This window comes from Portunus trituberculatus, chromosome 14, assembly GCF_017591435.1.
Source record: "Portunus trituberculatus isolate SZX2019 chromosome 14, ASM1759143v1, whole genome shotgun sequence".
In the NCBI taxonomy this organism is placed as follows: Eukaryota; Metazoa; Arthropoda; class Malacostraca; order Decapoda; family Portunidae; genus Portunus; species Portunus trituberculatus.
Window position 1 is genome coordinate 7709704 of NC_059268.1, and position 23415 is coordinate 7733118.

Here is a 23415-nt window from a genome sequence, read left to right on the forward strand (position 1 = left end):
TAAAGAATCATCTCCCTCTGAACAGTGCAGACACATCAAATCAAATAAAGATGCGTGTAAAGACGAGAGTAATAATGATAAGCATGACTACAATGACCGCAATGGTATTCAAAAAGACTAACAAATCTCTTCCTCTTTAGATGCGTTATATGTATAAAAAAATATCAGAATAATTATCATGATTTATTGAGATATGTCATGCACTCGTTCCTTCTTAGTTAAAGTTACACGTGATGGCACGAGGACAGCACGTCACCCTGCACGGCTGGAGCTCACACATGCATAGTGTAGTTTTCGTGGCGTGAATGAGACAGTAACAGTAGCAGCACGTGAGAGTGTGCCTTCTGTAGTTGTAATAGGGCGGGGAGGAAGGGCGCATGCGGGCGTGGAATGTGGCCCGGCGAGGGGCGGAGCAGCACGTGGTCAGTAAGGCCGGGGACGGTCTGCCGAGAGGAACCTTAGCTGAGTCGTGGGAGGCTGTCGCGCGAAGTTCCTAACTTGTGTGGCTCCCTCTTTGGTGGTAGATCTGCGTGACACGGTTTAGTGTTTGCTGTCATCTCTCTCCGTGACAGTACTGCGTTTCCTTCCCGTGTGTGGTGCGGGCTGGTAGAGTGACAACTGTTCTGGAGATGAGAAAAGAAGGGACAAGTCCTCAGGTGTCTTCTAGTCTTGTCAGCTGAGATGAGCATACAAGGGACGAGTCTTAAGCTGTTCTCGGGTCTCGCCACCTGAGGCTGGATTATCTCCAGTATAACCTGACGCATCAAAAGAAAAAAAATACACTTGTCATTGTAAAAAAAAAAAAAAAAAAAAAAATGTAATCTAGATTATATACTTGCTATGCTTAACTTTTCACAGTAACAAAATGAATTAGTCTTCTTTTATTAGTTTTCTTCCGTGAAGTAGAACTTTGACGATAGGAAGAAAATTAATCTCACACATGAAAAACAAATCATATAAAAGGTATATATATTTGTAATCAAAACGAACAGAGGAGTTTACGCTGTTATTTGATCAATGTTTAGCAGTAATTGTTGATTGATGAAAAAGGTAACACGTTGAATACACGAGTGTAGCGACTATGAGTGTACCGGCGAGTGTTGATTGGTAGAGTGCAGTGAGCATCGAGCGGTGAGGCGGAGGAGTGCTGGGCGTGACTGGCGGAGACGTGGGTATGGGGCGGCAGTGTTCCTCCTCCCTCCTGTCCCTGCTGCTGGTGGCTGCGGCGACCTGGTGGGTGGATGCTGCCCTCCCACAGGTGACGCGCCCCCACCTCCTCATCCCAGATTTGCGTGAGTGTTGAGTTTCACTTTATTTTGCATCCTTTATTCTGCATCCCTAAGCAAAAGTATCTCCTTCCATTACGGTGATGCTTTGATGTGCTTGCAAATGATGACAAGATGCTTTTTTGAGGAGATACGAGAAAATTCAACGCATGATTGAATTGTAGCTTGTTGTCTCGTATGAGGCTGTTAAGCTTAAGTCATGAACGTTGAGGCTATTGCAGATATGTTGTATTGTTTTGTGTTGTAGACTTTGGGGTGTAAGAAGGTACTATTTTAGAAAGAATTGTCTGTGTGTAGAACAGATAGGGATAGGTGATAGACGGCACATGCGTTTTAAAACTTTGTACCTCTCTGGATGCGAAAGAATAGCAAATTTTTCTACACCAAAGAAATGTCGCCGTAAAAGGTAACGTGTCTATGAACTACTGAGAGAAATACGTTAAAAAAAAGCTGTATATGATTAGTGCCGAGTAGATATTATTGTAAGGCATATAATATTTCAACAGCAACTATTCATCACACTACAGGCAAGTTTTGTGAATGTGGTTAACTCTTAGTGAGCCATCTTGTAACGGAGGAATAACGACCTGCCTGACCCGCTAACTCGCACCTCAAATGCAGCTCCCCACGCACATCATCATCATTACACGGCTGCTGAGTAAATGAAATAATACGTAGGTGAAAGGTAACGCAGGTGGCTTTGATTTAATGTTAACCTTGCGTTTGAACTCGAGCTGGTGAATAACTTCATAATGGTTAAAGGCCACAGGAGCGAAAGTGAGCGTAAAAAGAAAAAAAACTTAGATTCTCTTTAATCTTTAACATTTGAGGGCAGTTGCATGTTGGTTCTTGTGTTTGATTCCTCGTAATACAGGTCATCATCCCCCACAGTAAGCTAGAAACAAACACTGGACTAAGTGGTATTAAACAACACATATTAATCTGATTCTCATCACGTCACACCATTAATCGCCAGACACCGGAGGACTGTACTGGTGTATCTTGATGTGCATGGTGTTACATTTCACATCATAAATATGCCCCAGACAGTCCTTCGTATGCTTGTTTAGGGCAAGGTGTTCTCAGTGTGTGTGTGTGTGTGTGTGTGTGTGTGTGTGTGTGTGTGTGTGTGTGTGTGTGAGAGAGAGAGAGAGAGAGAGAGAGAGAGAGAGAGAGAGAGAGAGAGAGAGAGAGAGAGAGAGAGAGAGAGAGAGAGAGAGAGAGAGAGAGAGACAATGTATTCCATCACTCATGACATGTATTTTTTTCTTTGGGATGTTTGTCTACGAAATATCAAGAGGAATCATAGATATTTATAGGTAATCTATAATATTAATAAACGTATTCACGAGATACTTGGCACTGTCACTTCTAACGGAGGTATGCAGTAGTAATTTAAAGTGCCGTACCATCCTGGCATAGTAGTCAGTTGAAGGCGATATGATATTCATTTATTACTATGATTTATACAAACTGATGGTCAGGTTTGTCGTTGCTTGATCATTTACTTCACATTCCCTCCCTTCCTTCCTCCTACCATCTCACCCACCACTATTTCTACTTAGCTTCAGTTTTACCTTGACTGGAACCGAATATCACACCCTCTTCCGTGTACTGCAGCGAGAAGTAAACATCGCGTGACGACTCTGACATGCCTTCACGCTCGTTAACACTTCCACATCTGCAGTTCAATATTGTGTTTTATTTTGTAAAACAAGCGAGGAAGTGTTCAAACTGACGTCTTGAGTATGATAATATGTACCAGCATTGTTTAGGAGATGACTTCAGTTACCACTTATGGGCACTGGGAACGTTGCTGTGGAAAATACATGCCCACATATTCACGTAATGTTTGTTTATCTCACCGTTGTTAGTTACCACTGCTGCACGAGTATGCTTGTGCTGTTATGTACTCGTGTCCTTATTGAGATAACTGTCATTAATTGTCCTCCTTGTTAGCGTCTCCGGTGCAGTCAGTGTCATTGCGGGATATCATTGTAGGTGCGCGCATGGTGGAAGCAATAACTGTTGGTAACGAGAAGAATAGTCGTGCCAGGATCCAAGGTAATGAAGGCGGCGTCGTTCGTCAGCATAATAGCGGCTTGCCGGTAATGCAGCCACCTCCGTGCAGCGTGCATCTGTTTCCGCGGCAAGCACGTCATTATTCTGGTGTGTGTGTGTGTGTGTGTGTGTGTGTGTGTGTGTGTGTGTGTGTGTGTGTGTGTGTGTGTGTGTGTGTGTGTGTGTAGTAACAACTTCTCAGTGCACAGTTGAAGAGAGGTGGAGTTTTCAGATGATTTCAAGCAATATTTTGAGAAAGAGAGGGAGAAAAATACACGAAAGAGGAACTCCATTAATGCTTCTCATGCCAACCAGCTGTAAAACATAAAATAAAGGTAGGCTTTGGAGTGAGGCAGTGCGAGGGGAGGGTGCGTGAGTTATTACGTGGAATAAAACTAACGGAAGCTTGTAACACTATGTTGTATAAAAAAAAATGAAAAAAAGTAAAAAAGAATAGAGTACAGAAGTATTTAGAAAACTGCAGCACAAACTAGTAATGCAAAGAGTAAACTATTTTCGCACGCTTACATTCATTTGTATTAAAGGTATATTCACATTCTGTATGCACACCTTCTCGTCTGTCTGTCTGTCTGCCTGCCTACCCACTAGCATTCTCTCTCTCTCTCTCTCTCTCTCTCTCTCTCTCTCTCTCTCTTGCTTCTTCAATTAAGTCAATGAAATATAAGTTTGAAATAGTACACGATAAAGATAAACGATATAAACTCTGGCAGTGTACTCTCCATGTATTTTGTGACGAGACTGTAGTTCTTCATTCTGTAAATTAATTTCTTAGTGTAGCTAACTAAGATGTTGTAATTGTCTTTATATAGCTGGAAAGGAAAGGATAGGGGATTTGTGTGTGTGTGTGTGTGTGTGTGTGTGTGTGTGTGTGTGTGTGTGTGTGTGTGATTTGAGTTATTTATTAAAAAAGGGTTTTCCCTAATTTTTGTTACATTAACTGTACAAACACAACCGCTCTCTCACCAGCCGTCTTGTTATATTCCAATCACCGTTTCTTGATGGTGCAAATCACGAGATATCACAGGAGTGAGAACCGAAACGGTATGGCTTGGGCTGCAGGTAAGTCTGACTGGGTCTCACTCGGCCACCAGCTGTCACACCTGCAAACCCGGCTTCTTTAGATAATGTTGGTGGGCCTCCAGTAGCGCCGTGCAGTTCGTCTCCCTGTTCCCAGTCATGCAATGTTGATGGGCAGTGTTAGTCTCTGGGCAGGAGGGAGCATCACCGATGGCTGGGCAGGGGTGGTCGACTGTGTGTGTGTGTGTGTGCTTGTGTGACTGGTGACGCGGTTATCACTCATGCACCAGTGAAGGTCAAGCAAGGGCAGACAAGTCTTTTTGTTTTGCTATGAAATGACCCACCGTTTTCTGTGAGTGATGGGGATCTTTACTCCAGCATGGCAGCAAAGCGTTACAATGTTATGGATTAGTCAATGTCGAGGCTGTAGTGAGGTTCTGAGGTCACCGACGACACCTCATGTAGAGCATCGCGTGCTCCACCTTTTCATTGTTACGAGCAGCATTGTATAGTCATTGTGAAATAAGTGTTTTTACCAGCCTTACCCCTCCCCACTCCACAAAAATATGTCATTTGATGATTTTTCAATTGGTGATGAATTATTGATGCTTTAATTTTTGTTTTGTTACCAAGATGATCAAAATGTTTAAAGTGTTTTTGTGATTTTATTAATGTTACTTTACCAATTGACCGAAAAATCTTGCAATAAAATCACTTACACACACACACACACACACACACACACACACACACACACACACACACACACACACACACACACACACACACACACACACACACACACACACACACACACACACCAAATCCAAGTTAATGATTCCTCATTAAGTAGATATATAAAAAAAAAAAGAAAAACAGAGAGAGAGAATCGAGCTTTATTTTGATAGACGTCATTAAGTACTGTATTTTGTATCAGAATCCAATGTTTCTGGGCTAGTGAAAGGAAAAAAATTATGTCCATTGTCTGAGGGAAAAGTGGAGCAGGACAACTAATGGCACTGTGAGGCAAAAAAGGTCATCGTCGCTGTGCCTTTCCACTTTTTGTCCTAGAAGTACTATCTGTGGTCGAGAGAGAGAGAGAGAGAGAGAGAGAGAGAGAGAGAGAGAGAGAGAGAGAGAGAGAGAGAGAGAGAGAGAGAGAGAGAGAGAGAGAGAGAGCTTAGTGACGGGAAAAATTATCATCTCTCTCTCTCTCTCTCTCTCTCTCTCTCTCTTAATTCATTTGTCTATCTATCTAACTCTTATCATTTGTCGTATACCGCAAGACAACTTTCTTCCAATGAATAGTGTTGCGGCGGTCATTCAGTGCCTCCCCGTGATGGTGCGGTCGTCATTCAGTGCTCTGTCAGCTTAGAATGTTGCCTGGTTTGAGATGTGATATTTGTTCTGGGCTCTTGAACTCAATATACGAGTGTGTCCGTCAAGGGATTTGTGAAGTTTATTTTACTGTATTTCATTGGTTTGTGTATTTGTTTATTCATTTTGTTAATATTTACATGCCTTGTTGTCTTGTTTGCACGTTTTGGCTACACATGTTATAGGATTAAGGCAATTGTGATGAAAAATATTGCTTATTCTCTTTTTTGTGTTGTGTTTGGTGGTTCTGATTTTTCGTTGGTGACGGTGCTGTAATGGGCCAAGTGCAAAGCAAATCGTCATGTGGAACCAGATTATGAAGATTATGTGTGGTGACTTCATCTCTTATTTCTAATTCTGTCTATTGAATTTTGTTTTGTACAATTACGAATATTTTCAGGATTTTGCATTTGTTGCTGTGTATTGAAGTAAAAATAATTTCGTACATTTTTGTGCATATCAAGTTCAGTGGTATAAAACTATTTTTATCACGTTTTCCTTTCGTGATCTAATATTTTGAACGCTTACCACACAGACTCGGTAAATATTTCTAACTCTAATAGCTATGTTTTACTCAGCATGTTCTGTATTGCCATCACTTTTAGGGATTGTTAGCATGACAGTCTGTGCCTTGAAAGCTGAACGCAGGAATCCACCTTCATATCTTGTAGGAATACATTTATATGACTTAAATGGAGGAGATCATGATTAGCCTTTTCTCTCCTCTGTATCCTTCTGATTCTGAAATCCGTCAAGTTTAGCATTGGGGAAAGCATCAACCTTTCATTCCTTGCAATGCACACCACCGTGCAGGGCTGACCACTGATGTCAAAATCAGGATGCTGAGGCCATAAATGGAGTAATGCTTAGCCAAGACTTTTGCGATGTTCTCTTTGGTAAAGATAATGATGATGAAAAGGAGTGGCCACCAATTCAGGATAATTGAAATGAGTTTGCCGCACAGACCGTGTAGGAATGGCTCCTTGCATCGCCATCCAGGCTGAGCCTCCTGCCCTGGCCGCCCTGAGGTAGCGCTGACGAAGGAGGCTGAGCCGCCACCATAACGGTATTGCCTCCGCCCTGTAATGGGATGAGGGCCAAACCAGGTGTGTTAGTAATATTATTGACTGCATCGCCGGCTTTAGCGCCTGCCGTGAGGGGCGGAAGGAACGAGACCACATGGCCACAACCTGAAGGAAAACCTTGTATGGTTAGAGACACTCTTGGAGGGCGTCACTGGCTGAGCGACGACCACTACATGCACGCTTTCCCAATAGTACGAACGATGAGTGTGTGTGTGTGTGTGTGTGTGTGTGTGTGTGTGTGTGTGTGTGTGTGTGTGTGTGTCCTGAACGAGAGGGATCTGAGGGTATTGGGTTGTGGCGCGGAGGTTTTATGCGATCTGTGTGGTGTTGGAGTTATGGAGCAATTTGTGCATGTTCATCTGCGGCCGTGCGTGAAGAGAATTCTCGTGCTGGTCATTACACATGTTTGTTGTGGCCACGAGACGCTGCACACTACAGGCTTGAGGAGGTACCGCTGTAATGATAACATCCGCTCTGATATTCATGATAGGATTAATTAGCGAATTGCATATGTTATTAACAATTGGTTAGGTAAGCGGAACGATGAATGGCATCTCACCAAAGCAGCAACTTGGAGATGAAAGGCGAGAGGCGATGGAATGTTGCTTTTTATCACTCGAGATGCAGAGATGAAAGAAGAGAAGGAAGGAAAAGAAAGGGAAGGAGAGAGAAAGAGAGAGAGAGAGAGAGAGAGAGAGAGAGAGAGAGAGAGAGAGAGAGAGAGAGAGAGAGAGAGAGAGAGAGAGAGAGAGAGAGAGAGAGAGAGAGAGAGAGAGAGAGAGAGAGAGAGAGAGAGAGAGAGAGAGAGAGAGAGAGAGAGAGAGAGAGAGAGAGAGAGAGGCGTGACAAGTTGCAATTCATTAACTATTTTCTCTAGCACACCAAAGTGGTTGTACGGTAAAGCCACGAGGGAAGCAGGTAGGGATGAGCTTGACTTGAGAAGAGAAAGAGTTGGTTAAGGAAGAGTGAAAACAGGGAGGTGAAAGAGGTAAGGGATGGGAGTAGTAAGGAGAGATAAGCCGAGGGGGGCCATTGACCGCAACAGGGACGAGCAGGCGAGTGGCTAAAACTGCCGTCTGGAATTGTCTGTGAGAAGCCGGCGAGCGAGGAAGAGGAGGAGCAAGAAGAGGAAGAGGAGGAGGAAGAGGAGGAGGAAGGGGAGAAGAAGCAGGAGGAGAAAGAGAAAGAGGAAGAGGAGGAGATGATGCTTAGTTATGTGGACACGTCTTCACACATTCATTAATTTGTGCATGCATGAGTTAAGTGCAGTTTCTGAGTCCCAACCAACTATAGCAGCCTGCCTCATATCCACTCATATTACGTAGAGCTGCTCAAATCCCTATTCATTTTGGAGTGAATTGTATTTGTGTGGGTAACGTAGTGGAAATAGTTGGATGAATGTGATGGAATGAGAGGCACGTGAGGAGGAGAGGCTGGGCTGGGCTGTAGTGGCGAGGGAGACGTTTTCTGTCATCCATTACACCAGTCACGCCTCCTCTCCTCTCCCGCCGGGGACTCGGGTAACACACTGTGGCTTGGTGAGGCAGGGCAGGAGGGGCTTCAACAGAGGGGTGGAGAGAGGGTAGACTTGTGACGCAGCGTGGAATGTAATGGATGTGTATTGCATTTTATCTTACTGTAATCGTAATGCGCTGTGAGTTGTAGCGTCTCTAAAGGAGAGCCTTGAAAATTTCGAGGCCTTTTCTTTTGCAGCTGGCACTTCAGTGGGCTTTTCTTTCGCGCCTTTTGTTGCCTTAGACCAGTAGCCCTCTCACGTAAAGAGAAGAAAAAAAAACGTTGATTTTGTTCCGGAGTAAATAAAAACAAAGATCAGGTTGGGATTGAAACTGAGAATAGACGATGTAATGTGGATGGAACCAAGAACTCTTCCTATGATATTAGAAGCACGAGTCTGTTATGGGAGAAATTGTCTGTTAGAGAACAGATAGTGTTGTATAAGTACAAAATGGGATTTTGTAATATAAGTAGCAATGCGAATGGCGCATATGAAGGTCATTTACCGTGATATGAAATCCATAGCGTGGCGACAGTATTTGACATCCCCATTCCATAGTGAATAATTCTGAAATAAATGTTTAGAGAGAGAGAGAGAGAGAGAGAGAGAGAGAGAGAGAGAGAGAGAGAGAGAGAGAGAGAGAGAGAGAGAGAGAGAGAGAGAGAGAGACTAATATTCCGTGTTATAAAGACGCAGAGGGAAAAATCCAAACGAACAGATAGGACATGAGAGAGGGCCAGGCCAGGTCAACGCATTTGTGTGTTGTGTGTGTATTTCCCTCACTCGTCCTTAAGTACTGTAGCCGATGAAGCGTGGAGTAGTTAATGCTTCGTGGATGTCTTGTTCCCTCCGTTAGTATAGTCACTTATCTCCTTCCTGCCTCTTCGCCTTCTCCCTCTCTTATAGTCACTCCCCTCGTCTCTATAGTGTTCCACCGTCTTCTATCGCCTCTCTACAACCCTCGTCACTTGCCTTTCATCATCATTTTTTTTTTTTTTTATCTTTCCGTGCCACCGGTCTCTGCCTCTTTCTCGTGATTTATTTCCTCCATCCGTTGGCCCTTCCCTCCTCTTCTCGAGCTCTCGTCGCGCGTTTTCTCTACTTTCGATTCCTAATCTCTTTGACCTTCATCTCCCTCTTTCCATCCTGAACCTCACTTATGTTTTTCCTCCGGATTTTCCTTTAATGTCATTTTTTTTTATTATCTACGTCTTGCCTCCTTTGCTTCTCTTCTTGCTATCTCTCCTTCTTCCCCTTCCGTCCATCGCATTCTTTTCGCCTTCAGGAGGAGACTCAGGCACGCGTTAAAGCTTTGGCTTGAAGGGAGTAGATCTGAGGAAAGGAAAGAGGACGAGAAACATTCCCTTCCTTGCACGGACTGTCCCCTCTCCTTTACTGTTCCATTCACATACTCTGTCTATTCACTTTTCTTCTTTCCTGATAACTCTTGCGACCTCTCCCTTTTCTTTCATGCTATTTCAGACATTTTTCCTTCTAACCGTCTGTCTTTTCTTTTCGACTTATGTTTTGTTTCAATTTATTGTCATCTTAATTTTCATTTACGTCGTGTTCTTCCCTGCGTACTCCACTCCCTCGCAACCCTTTCCCTGTCTTTTGGCCCCACGGACAGTCATAAGTCTAGTGTGGTCCAGATTTATGTCCTTCCGTTTTATGCTAATCTGCTGTGTGTGTGTGTGTGTGTGTGTGTGTGTGTGTGTGTGTGTGTGTGTGTGTGTGTGTGTGTGTGTGTGTGTGTGTGTGTGTGTGTGTGTGTGTGTGTGTGTGTGTGTGTGTGACAGTAAAATACTTCAGTGGGTCTGGACTAAAATCTAATCTAACAGACTAGTCCCATTCTCTCTCTCTCTCTCTCTCTCTCTCTCTCTCTCTCTCTCTCTCTCTCTCTCTCTCTCTCTCTCTCTCTCTCTCTCTCTCTCTCTCTCTCTCTCTCTCTCTCTCTCTCTCTCTTTTTCTCTCTCTCCACTATTCATTCTCTTCCTTTCAGCTGAATTTTTTTCTCTTCCACGTTCCTTTATGTTGTCTGTTCCCTCACTTCTATTCAGCTTTTCTTCCGTCTTTCCTCCACCTCATATCCTTTTTCAGAATGGCAAATGAAATTCAATGTCGATAAATGCAAAGTACTTCATAATGCAAGCAATAATCATCATTGAATATTCAGTGAAAGGCAAGCACCATTCTGTGATGAGCGACGAAAAGGACTTTGGTATCTTAATATTAAGTGGTCTGAAGTTCGTTAAAGTTAAAATGGCTTGGCTTTATAAAACTTATCTTTGTAAATTAAACAATGATGGTAATGTTGAAGCTTTACAATGATATGGTAGCTCAGTGGTTAGAGCGCTGGCTTCACAAGCCAGAGGACCGGGATTCGATTCCCAGGCCGGGTGGAGATATTTGGGTGTGTCTCCTTTCACGTGTAGCCCCTGTTCACCTAGCAGTGAGTAGGTACGGGATGTAAATCGAGAAGTTGTGACCTTGTTGTCCCGGTGTGTGGTATGTGCCTGGTCTCAGGCCTATCCGAAGATCGGAAATAATGAGCTCTGAGCTCGTTCCGTAGGGTAACGTCTGGCTGTCTCGTCAGAGACTGCAGCAGATCAAACAGCAGCAGCAGCAGATCAATTTTGATAACCAACGCCACGAAGAAGATACTGGAAAATTATAAATGATACAATGTAAAATGATAGGTCGGTTGATGACCATTCTCTCTGGAAATTGGTAAAAAAAAAAAACTTTTGTCTCAAAGCAAAAAATGCAAGGTGACGTACAGTGTAGTAGAAATAGTTGGAATATTAAAAAAATTCGATTATGTTGATGCAGATTTGCAATGGATCCATAAATATATCATGTTAGCTGATAAATGTTTTACGTTAAATGAAACCAGGGTATCTTTAATCACGTAGTAACGTTTGAAGCTCTTTGTACTCTCCAGTGCTACCAATAATGCAGCAATTGTATCTTCTAAAAGTAGATTGAGAAAACCTTTTGAAATTCAAACCACACAACTTAATTACTAAACACTGTTGTAGAAAATCGGTATTAGAATTCGTTCGTGTTTATCCGAATGTCACTTTACTGAGTTTTTGCAGGCGTCGAGCACCAAAGATAGAGGAAGCAAGACTGGTGACACTTCTGTACATTGAAAATTCTCGGGCTATTCATAATACACTACTATTTGACTTTCCATCTCTGGCTGGAGTGAGTTCTGGATGGAGAGGAGCCTTCATCCATGCTGTCCTATTTCTTTCATTATATGATAAATAGCATAAATCCCTTAAGCACCCTTAGAAGGACTAATACGTATACATTTTTTACTCATTTGTGTTCCTTTGTGTTCCTCCATCCCTTTCTCTTTCTCCTCCTTTTCATCATCATCATCACCGTCATAACCTCGTTTCTCAAAGTGAGCCCTACAAGAGCGGAGGGAAGCACCGAGGGGAGAACAAAAGCCGTCAGAAAAATAGATCCACCACCACCAGCCACCCCATCATTACCACACCATTCCACACCCCAAGCTGCTCCACGCCCCACGGCCCCGCAGCCCCCGCCTCTCACCGACGCCCCGCGAGTGTACCATTGACGCATTGTGTGACACTTTCCAGACACATTAAGGCCGTTACCAGTGCTTAATACAGAGAGATGGGACGCTCCTCAGAAAACGGTGTGAGAGGGAACGCTATTACACTCCTACAAGTCTACAATATTTGATGCCCGTGTTAGTTGTTATGAGTTATATTTAGTTTACTGTGGATGTTGAAACACACACACACACACACACACACACACACACACACACACACACACACACACACACACACACACACACACACACACACACACCGTTAATTGATGTTTGCGTTTGGGTTTTACTACGTTAGTGTCATCAATTTATTGTGCATTAAATACTTGCCGGTGAAATAGTTTTGTAGTGAATGTATTAACCATATTATTTTTGCCCGGGGTTTTATTCTCTTTTTCTTTACTATATTGTAGATCAGCATGTATTTCTAGCTCTTTCACACACACAGTTACTATACCGGCAAAGAATGGGTGAGAACTGTCAATGTATCGTCATAAGCGGGAGGCGTAAGGCACTGATGTGTTTCCCTGTGTTTAGGTGAACGGATCAGCATCATGAGAAAACGAACGCACGTTGTTGGTTTCTCTTGAAGGCACGGATGACTGAGAGAAGAAAATATTAAAGCTATTGTTATTGTTACTTTTATTATGCTTATTATTATTGTTATTGTCATTATTATTATTATTATTATTATTATTATTATTATTATTATTATTATTATTATTATTATTATTATTATTATTATTATTATTATTATTATTATTGTTGTTGTTGTTGTTGTTGTTGTTGTTGTTGTTGTTGTTGTTGTTGTTGTTGTTGTTGTTGTTATTATTATTATTATTATTATTATTATTATTATTATTATTATTATTATTATTATTATTATTATTATTATTATTATTATTATTATTATTATTATTATTATTATTATTATTATTAATGTTGTTGTTGTTGTTGTTGTTGTTGTTGTTGTTGTTGTTGTTGTTGTTGTTTATCTTTATTCTATTTTGCGTGGTGCACTTCAAGTCCTTTCTTGCATCACATTCCCTCCTCCAGGCGAAATACTCGCTATAGCAATATTTGTAAAATATTGCAATCCAGTAAAAGCGACAACATTCATTCATAGTGATGGCTGACCATGACGAAAGTGAGGGTGACGACGGTGACTGCCATGATAAAGAAAGTCATGATGGAATTTGCATAATATATACATAATATGAATTATATGATTCATTCAATAGCATTAATGTAATACGTCAATTCCTTTAAGAGTGTTGAAGGTGTTTTGGTTTCTCGGTGCATCGAACTGCTCGGGGGAAGGTAAGAGCGTCTTTGATGACTAATCTAATATGCTTTTACGAGAATTGCAATACTTCTAATAAAATATGCACGCCAGAAAGATGTTGTGTATTGCAGCAGTGGCCTGACGTGCGGGCGTGATGGGGCGTGGTTACCTCTACTTTTTTTTGGAAGTGTTCTTATTGAGCCTCAACTTTGTGACTGTGGTAAAGGCCACCTCGCTGCGTCACTGGCGAAATATTAGGTTTGATTAGAGGTTTCTAAATCCTTACCGCTGCAGCTCCTGTCGGTTTCAGAATACACTGGTTCCAAATTGGCTGTATTTGAATTAAAGGTTGCATTTATTGGTGCTGAAAATTATGTTCCTCCTTCCTCCGATCAGTGGCTGCAATTTTGTGAAAGTGTCAATTAAACACACACACACACACACACACACACACACACACACACACACACACACACACACACACACACACACACACACACACACACACACACACACACACACACACATCAGTAGCGCATCACTGCCGCGACCATTTTGTTCATCAGGGTCAGTGAAAATTAAATTGTTACCTTGAAATCGTCAACTTAACATCTTCTAATTAGATGTTGATGGTTTATGTTTCATTTGTCAGTAGACTTGGAAATTAGACCATCAAACCTCCTTTGTTCGTAAATACCAACGCTGATATTTGTCAACTTTTCCTTGTTACCGTAAAATGTACATCATAAATACACCTCAGACGGTCAATGATCATGTACCTCAATGATACAAGGGAACAACAAGAGATGGTACCGCAGGAAGATGGTCTTGTTTTTGCTGTTTCATCTTTGAGCTCCCTTTCCCATTGGTATGTTTTGCAGGTGCCTTTCTTGGTCGAGGTTAAGTGCAAGGTGTCATGTTGTTATCGATGCTGTTATTATGGTGAAAGTTGGTGTTTTTACTGCTCATTATACTTCTGCTCATTATACTTTGAGGAGAGTGATGGAAGAGAGTAAAAATGAAGTTTGCATTATTTCAGTCATACATGCACTTACCATTATTAGCATTATGACAGCACAGTGTATGTATCTCTTAACACAAACATATTTCTTACACATCAGATGTTTCATAGACATTGTGACAGTTTATTTCACAGTGGAACATCAGTAATTACCATGTGCCATCATATATGTTTATTTGAAGCAATGTAGTACTTATGTATCATTCTGTGGAGGATCGTAAGAATAAATGGCTCTGTAACTTTACATCCATGTTTTTATGAGTTAATGAGGTACTGATCAATTGTGCTACCCTGCGTTTTTCAGTTATAGGATGGGTCGGTTTTAGAATGCAGATGGTCAAAAGATATGTAAATCCTAACGCCTCTCTTTAGTAATATCTTCACGTCCATCATTAACCCCGTCAATACTGGGACACATTTTTACCTTGAGATATGTGTACGATTAAACCATTTTATTGACATTAGCAAGTGTCTAGGAGGTCAGAAGGTTAATGGCCACAGTCTTCACTATCTCAATCCCACACATGAGTTTCTACAGCTGTATGAAACTACTAAACAGTAAGCAGAATGAATATGGAAACGCGTCATGGTACTAAGGAGTTAACCATGCACAGTTCGATGCTATTTCCAAGATTCACCAGATTCAACACCCGTCGATTGTAGTCCATTATGACACGTCGATAACTATGTATTGGTGTGTCCAAACTTATGGATCACCTGTACTATATCCATTGTCCATATCGCATAAAACTGAGACCACGATGACCGCCACTCTTGTCACAGTAAGAAGTTATTTCCGACCCACCGTTAGAGGCAGTAATGGGTGGCCAAATGTACCTCACGGCTCGCCACGTAGAAATTACTTGATGGAAAAAAAAAAGCTGAACCTGAATAAAGTGAGAACAATTTTCATTATCGTAAAATGTAGTGATATGTTGTGGAGGAGAAATTTTCCGGCGCTGGACAGAGAAGATCGCCAGCAGTAAATGTTGTGGTGATGGTGGTGGTGGTAGTGGTAACAGCAGCAGCAGTGGTAGTAGTAGTAGTAGTAGTAGTAGTAGTAGTAGTAGTAGTAGTAGTAGTAGTAGTAGTAGTAGTAGTAGTAGTAGTAGTAGTAGTAGTAGTAGTAGTAGTAGTAGTAGTAGTAGTAGTAGTAGTAGTAGTAGTAGTAGTAGTAGTAGTAGTAGTAGTAGTAGTAGTAGTAGTAGTAGTAGTAATAGTAGTAGTAATAGTAGTAGTAGTAGTAGTAGTAGTAGTAGCTGTTGATGTAACAGTACTCGACGAAATACCAAACAAACACCTTGAACGATATGTCAAAAGAATGGACGTCAGAGTGAAAAATAGTGAAAGAATTGCTTGGAACGAGAAGGAAGTTAAATAATTTGGCGCTGCGACTCTATCGGTTCGGTGAGGTGTTGGTGGACCGGTTTAGGTAGTCGCGTGAGATCGAACACAGACTGGGTTCATTCTTTTCTCTGAGTGGCAAGTTGACAGTCAATCTATTCTGCCATGTGAGAGAGAGAGAGAGAGAGAGAGAGAGAGAGAGAGAGAGAGAGAGAGAGAGAGAGAGAGAGAGAGAGATGAGCTACATGTGAGTAAATATAGCTGAGGCGAGATGGGGAGAGGTTCATCATCAACCTCTGTTTGTCCGACAAGAAAAAAAAAAAAAAAAGGAGGCTTTCAGTTTTTTCTTTTGTCTTTCGTCTGGCTGATGTTTTCCTCTCCGAAGTGGACAGGTTTTCGCATCTCACATCGCCTCATCCTCTGCCTATCTTTCTGCTGTACTAGAGATATTTTCTGTAAGTTTATTCCTGTAATGAGAAATGTGTTGCTTTCGAGAATGAAGGCAAGCTAACTATGTGGTGCAATTTATGTAGTTTGTGGAGATATAGAATCAATGTTGTGTTTGGGAAATGGAGAAAAGATTGCGTCATAGAAAATCATGCAGATTGTGTGCCATTCTTCAGGATAAAATTTCACTGTGTTCTATTTTACCCATGTTGACATTTTAATGATTGTATTCTTTTATTGAGTTCTCTGATATATTGTTGGTATGTTAGGATGCTTCTTTCTATCCTTTTAGGGAGACGAAAGTAATTTAGTCTATTTCATTCTTACTTTTTAATAAATAGAAAAACATCCATTGATTCCCTTACATATCTCTCTCGTCTCTCTTGTCTTCAAAGTGATATAGCATTATACACATACTTTCCTCTTTCCTCACACTGCAGAACCATTCCATGCTAATGGGTAATGCCGGACAGCCCCCGATTCTGAAGCTCTGTTCTAATCCGATACCGCCCCTCGTTCATTTTTATGGTGTCGGGTTGCAAGATGTACATTCGGACCACATTCGGCTTGGACTCACTACTGCTTAATGGGCTGCCCCAAAAATCCCTGCAGGAACTACTCTGCTACTCGTTGTTTGTGATGTACCTGTTTGTTTGGACGGAAGAGCTTAGGAAAGGAAGCCCAGAACGTTCAGAAGAGTGCACAGATGACTCTGAATATATGTGCAAGTTAGAACATTTTCGTCTGACATCTGCTATTGGTTCGCTGTCTCTGAAAGGTCGGACATGTTTAAAAGTGCTGGAAAAGAAATGGTGTTCCCATAAAGTTCACTCCACGTGTAAAGGAAATGATCAGGAAGTTTGAAAATGGTGATGAGGTGATGTGCGCTGAGCCGCTGCGTCAATACGTGCAGGGAGCGACAAGGGTGGACCTGGTGACTCCTGGTGGGCACTTCCCGGCAGTCCTGCTCCTCCTACCAAGCCGGCACGCTTCCTCCTCATAGTGCACATATCATCACTAATGCAGCCCAGCAAACCCTTAGAGATGGAGTTCTGGGAAGCAGCCTGAGGTCGCTACCAGGAAAGACGTGTGGAGGTTTCCTTTCTACGCTCTGGGATTGGTGATTCATATAACCAATTACATTTTTCCTATTTTGTCTCGGCTGTCGGCAATCCCCGCCATTACTCAAGGAGGCACTGACATGGAAAACTTATCGCTGCTGCTGATACTGCTGCTGCTGTTGTTATTGTTGCTGCCGCTGTTGTTGTTGTTGTTGCTGCTGCTGCTGTTATTGTTGCTGTTGTTGTTGTTGATGCTGTCGTTGTTGTTGCTGTTGCTGTTGTTGTTATTGCTGCTGCTGTTGTTGTTGTTGCTGTTGCTGCTGTACTCTCACTGTGGAAGGATGTCTGGTTTCTGGTGTAGTTGCTGCCTTTAGCTTCATTACCTTCGCTTCATTCAGTTTAATTTGGCGAATCATTAGCTGGTGAATGGATAACAATGAATTAATTAGCAAGCGCTGGGACGTGTTTCACTTAACAGGCACTATTGAATCACCAAGATTACCTATTTGCTTATTTTAGAATATTCTCTGTGGCGTCCTTTGTTTTCTCTTCCTTGCAACTCTTTGAGAAGGTAAAACTGACTTTCTTTTTTCTAATCTTCTTTTCATCTTTATAGAAGAGCTCGTAGAAGAATTTTATTCAAACCATTTTTTTTCCCTTCATAACGTGGGCCTTTCTCCATTTGTGTGAAAAACAGGATTGGATTTTTTCTTATGTGCGAGAGAGAGAAGGTAAGGCCACTTGAGTATTTTTTGCCCAGCGTTTCTTTTTCGATCTTACCTTCCGTGCACCTTTACCTTCACCTTTGCCTCACTTCCTCCCTCACACTTTTTCCCTCATAGCAGCCTTTTTGCTCACATCCTCCCCATTACCCTTTCCCTCATGCCTGCCTTCATATCGTCTAACATATATTTCTTGCCGTACTCTTTCCTCCCACACACTCCCTCTTCTCTTACCTACACTTCCTTCCCACACACACATAGTCTCCTGTACCTCGTCTCTTATGATCTTCTCTCTTACACTATTCTTCTCCCACACTCGTATCTCCTTCCTCTTCCTTCATAACTTATCTCTCATGCATCCTCCTGTATACCTCGTGCCCCACTCCTCCTTCGCCTTCTCCCTCCTCTTTCGCCTTCTCTCTCTCCTCCTCCTCCTCCTCCTCCTCCTTCTGCCGCGTCCATCTCGCCATTTCATCATAACACGCTGCGTGACGGCCAGCTTTGGGCCCTTAGTGCATTAATTCATGAAATGTCTCAACTTCCTCTTCTACCTCCTTTCTCTCCCTTCCTCTTCCCCACTTTTCCTTTCCCCCTTCTTCCTTTCCTTCTTCTTTCTACCGTCCTTTCCTCTCATTCTTCCTTTCTGCCTCCCTGCGTTCCTTCCTCATCGTTCACCTCGCCTTTCTTCTCCCTTCTTCCCACTCTTTTTCTCATTCTTCTTTTCTACCTCCATCCCTTCCTTCCTTCCTTTCTCCCTCATGTCCACTTCACTTTCCTTCTCCCTTCTCACTCTTTCTTTCATTCTTCCTTTACCTCCCTAGTACCCTCCCTTCTACTCCTCCCTCTCTCCCTCTCCGTCCTGCAGTAACCCGATGGTGTTGTATGAAGGTGGAAATTAAGCCATTTGTCATTCCCTTCATTGGGCAGACTAGGACGCCAGGAAAATGAAGAGCATTTGTTGACATCTTTGTTGACTTTGTTGACAAACTGGAGTAGTTGAGAACACTAACCCTGCTGGCACCTCCGAAAAGTTTGTGCTCCATTTCTTAGGCTGTCCAGATCACTCTTACCTTTTTACGAGTTGATATGGAAACCGCTGCGCCTCGCTCCCCATTCCCTGCGAGCTTCAGTACGCGAGGAAAGAAATAAATGGATAAGTAAATAAATAGTGAAAAAAAAGAAGGAGGAAACTTTGTCCAGGGAAATAGTAACTTTAGTCTCCCCATACGACATTTCATCTACTTTTTTTTTTTTTTTTTTTTTTTGCCTCAGAGTCACATTTCCTTTTTTATCTCTCTTAGGCCTGCCGAGCTCCAGTCCTGCCAGCCTTTCCCGCTCCCTTTCCATGTCACACTTGAGCGATTCGCTTTGGAATTTCTGTGTGTGAGCCTCCAAAAACACACACACACACACACACACACACACACACACACACACACACACACACACACACACACACACACACACACACACACACACACACACACACACACACCGGTCCTTTCCTGTCACTCATTAAGTTAAGGTACACATTCCTCTCAAATTGCAAAAATATCCACTGATAGGCGAGTGAAATAGTAATGTTGATGATTCTGATAATAATAGTAATGATAGTAGTAGTAGCAGCAGCAGCAGTAGTAGCAGCAGTAGTAGTAGTAGTAGTAGTAGTAGTAGTAGTAGTAGTAGTAGTAGTAGCAGTAGTAGTAGTAGTAGTAGTAGTAGTAGTAGTAGTAGTAGCAGTAGTAGTAGCAGTAGTAGTAGTAGTAGCAGTAGTAGTAGTAGTAGTAGTAGTAGTAGTAGTAGTAGTAGTAGTAGTAGTAGTAGTAGTAGTAGTAGTAGTAGTAGTAGTAGTAATAATAGTAACAATGATAATAATAATAATGATAATAATAATAATAATAATAATAATAATAATAATAATAATAATAAGAGTAAAAGTGGAGAATGGACAACAAAGGAAAGAATAAAACAATAAAGAGAAAAGAAAAGAGGGAAGAAGAATTGAAAGATGGCAGTAAGAAATAAGAAGGAATAGAGGAAGAGAATAAAGACTAGAGAAGAAGAAAAAAAAGAGTAAAGGAGTTGAGAATGGAAAGAATAAGGATTGTAATATTTTGTTCTGACGTAGTACCTTAACTTGTCCTATTACAGAACCGCCACTTCCTTTTGATTGCCTTCAGTCGGATTAACTCACCTTTTTACGGCGAGTGTGGATTCAAGTCGCTGCTAAAAAGTCATGAAACAGATGGAAAAGTGTGATTCAAAACACCTATTTTTTTTTTTTTTTTGTGTTGGTTCAGTTAATTTTTTTATATTTTTTAGTTCTTTAGAAGATTTAGTTTTTTGCTTTATCAATTGCTGGCGCTCTTCCTTTTCTTCTTCTTCATCGCATTAACATCGCAGTGTCCATTAGAAATTTCTCTCTCTCTCTCTCTCTCTCTCTCTCTCTCTCTCTCTCTCTCTCTCTCTCTCTCTCTCTCTCTCTCTCTCTCTCTCTCTCTCTCTCTCTCTCTTTCTGAGTGGAAGGGATCTTTATGTGGAAGAAAATGTTTGTAGGAAGTCTCGTTTTTCGTACTGCCAACACGATTTAATCCATTTAATCCTAATCTTGGAAATCTTTCAAAGGCAAGTAAGTCTTTGATAGTGTGGCGCAGGAAGAAGAGGAAAGCAATGTCGTCTTTTTTTTTTAAGCTGCATAGAAAGAAACGATAAGAGGAAAAGGTAACAGAAAAATTGAGGTGATATTTATAAAGGCAAATGCATTTCCTCAGAGGTACGAGGTTATTAGATTGGCCGTGAAGACTTCGCAAGGGACGTGCATTTCTTTATTATAACTCGACTAGTGAAATATTGCCATTCTTTTTTTAACAAGAATATTATAATTGCATAAGGTATTTCTGTAGCCTTTGTTGGATCTTGTTTTGAAGTTTTGCAGTATTCAAAGAGGACGAGACTAGTTAAAAAGAGACGTAGAAAAAAAGAGGAAGAGATAGAAACGCAAAGCAGACGAAATATTTATGGTACAAATTAAGACCTTTAGGAGCATCCATTGCCAGGGTGCGAGATGAAGCAAGAAGCGCGAGGCGGCGTGAGTGATGATGCCTCCACCATCTCCATCCACATGCTGGAAGGGATTACTTATAATTTTGCCTTCAAGAGAAGAAAGAAAAATGTTGACATTGATGCATACGTTAGGGGTGAGTATGAGGCGCGGCTGGCGTTCCTCCCTCTTGTCTACCTCATATGAATGTGTGTGTGTGTGTGTGTGTGTGTGTGTGTGTGTGTCTGTAGTATACATGTAGATAGTTTTCCTTATTGTTTCTGTGCAGCTGTTTTGTGTACGTGCTCCAATATCAGTCCTGGTGGCAGTGTGGTGAGACTCCAGCTTCGAGACGTGGGCGGTGAGGTGCGTGGTGCGTGGTGCGTGGTGCGTGGAGCGTGGAGCGCGGAGAGGATTGGGTAATGTTTGTTTCTCCCGTCATTATGATAGACAATGTGATCAGCTTACACCACTCCAACTTGTCAATGCCTCTCAGGAAACTCCGACACATTGATGCTCGGGGAGGCAAATTCGTACTGTTTCCGTGTAAACTCTGCCACACCACTGATATATTCTTGTACTGTCTGTCTGTCTGTCTGTCTGTCTGTCTGTCTGTCTGTCTGTCTCTCTCTCTCTCTCTCTCTCTCTCTCTCTCTCTGTGTGTGTGTGTGTGTGTGTGTGTGTGTGTGTGTGTGTGTGTACACCTATACTGTATGTGTACGTATACTATTCAGTTTGTAACCATAATCCTATTTGCTTTGTGTAATGAGGGAACAGAAAGTCATCCTTGGCACAACGATCAAGTTACTATTTACTTACACACCGCGTGAAGCAAAACCAACGTAATAAGGTTTGTTTGGCTAGTGTTACCTTCAAGTCGCTTGCCGTGATATACGTAAGAGGATATACAAAATGGCTCATATTCATACAAAAATGGAAACTTATGCTTAAAGTCATCTTGTAGACGGTTGCGTGGTATAGCATGTGTCTGTCCTGTATAGTGAGAGCAACCCAGACACTTCCGCGTTTGTTATGTTCATTAAGGAAAGTTTGTTGCTGGAGAAATTCATCCCTGTAATCAAGTGCTAATCAGTGATGCATGCTGATAATTCATGATGTTCCGAAGCTTCATTGCACTTCATATATTCACAATCGTCTACAAAGGTTATGGTGCGTGCAGATAGGGTCTGGTGGTCTCTGCGAAATCCGCTTTAGTTCCACCAGAAGCAGTGCGGAACAAACTGAACACTACCATCAGGTCACACGAGCCGCCTCCGCTATTGTGTTTCTCCCTCGAATTACTTTGCCTCATTTCTTTTCCCACTAACACCTGAGCCGTGTGCTGCAGCCTTAGCCTCTCCGCCGCCGCCACCAATCCCACCGTCCTTCTACAGGAGTTTGTCATCCTGTGCCACACGCCTTCTCCTGCGTGAGTAGTCATGAAGGAATGGTCAGTTTATCTTTTTTTTTTTTTTGACGATATTGATTCCTCTTCTGAATGTCCTGAATGCCGGTCGAATCAATGTCTGGAATTTTAGCCCATTCTCTCTCTCTCTCTCTCTCTCTCTCTCTCTCTCTCTCTCTCTCTCTCTCTCTCTCTCTCATTACGTAGTTATGTCTGTGGAGGTTTAATCAGGGGGCAGTAATATGCAACCAATTTTTTTTTTTTTTATATGTCAGTGTCTGTCTCGCCCCGGTGAACACAAATACTGGAGCTACTACACATATAATACAAAGAACTGTCTCTTGTGTTCCTCTGTACCTGTTCGTCTTTGTGGCCACTACACGATGCACTCAGGTATTTCAGGGACAAGTTTAATTATCTTGTTTCTCTTTTTTCCCCACAGGTAAGTGTTGACAGACCTCCCTTCCTCCGGATTCATGCTGATTACACGTGAGTGAATGCGTGAGTAAGTGCGTGTGTGTGGGGGGGTAGGTGGCCGGAATAGAGTGATTCTGACGATATCTAATAAGACATTCCCCGTTTGCTTTTCTTTTTTTCTCTTTCAATGGGCGTTTATGAGTCTTTGCTGTGATCAGTTTGCCCCAGAAATAACTTGAGATTGACTTCACCAAAACCAGTACTGGAGAGATGAAAGGCGAGCAAACTGGGTTAATACTTCATACCATCCGTTAACTGGTGCTTTGATAGTCGTCATCAAGCCTTTGGGATATTAAAATTCTTGATTCTTTAGAGCAGTGGTTCCTAAACTTTTCGTGAGCGAGTGCCATTTGGAGGTTCCACACAGTCTTCGCGTATCACCTGGTTCCAGAAATATTCACTTCCAGCAAATATCAATTTATTCACAAGTAGAACACACAAATGAACTAACGACAAGGAACATAACTCAATTTAATGCGAGGGATGCATCTGTTTCTTCTCCACCAGCTGATCGATGTCAGATTATCTTATGTAAGGCAATAATATTTTTTTCTGAGAACTGAATGAACTTAATTTAACAAAGAATCACATATGATCCCGAAAGTGCTCATGTACCACCTGGAAGACCTTCGCGTACCACTGGTGATACGCGTACCAA

General features: G+C 42.0%; 1 protein-coding gene across 2 annotated transcripts in view; it reads left to right on the forward strand.

Moving 5' to 3' along the window:
- Nucleotides 1-267: 267 nt before the first annotated feature.
- Nucleotides 268-23415, forward strand: part of LOC123503546 (neural-cadherin-like) — a 207771-nt gene continuing 184623 nt past the window's right edge. For both annotated transcript variants that reach the window (XM_045253399.1, XM_045253400.1), the window contains exon 1: nt 268-1292. In XM_045253399.1, the coding sequence (XP_045109334.1) occupies nt 1175-1292 (118 nt within the window). In that variant the 5' untranslated portion in view covers nt 268-1174. The remainder of the gene's footprint in view (nt 1293-23415) is intronic.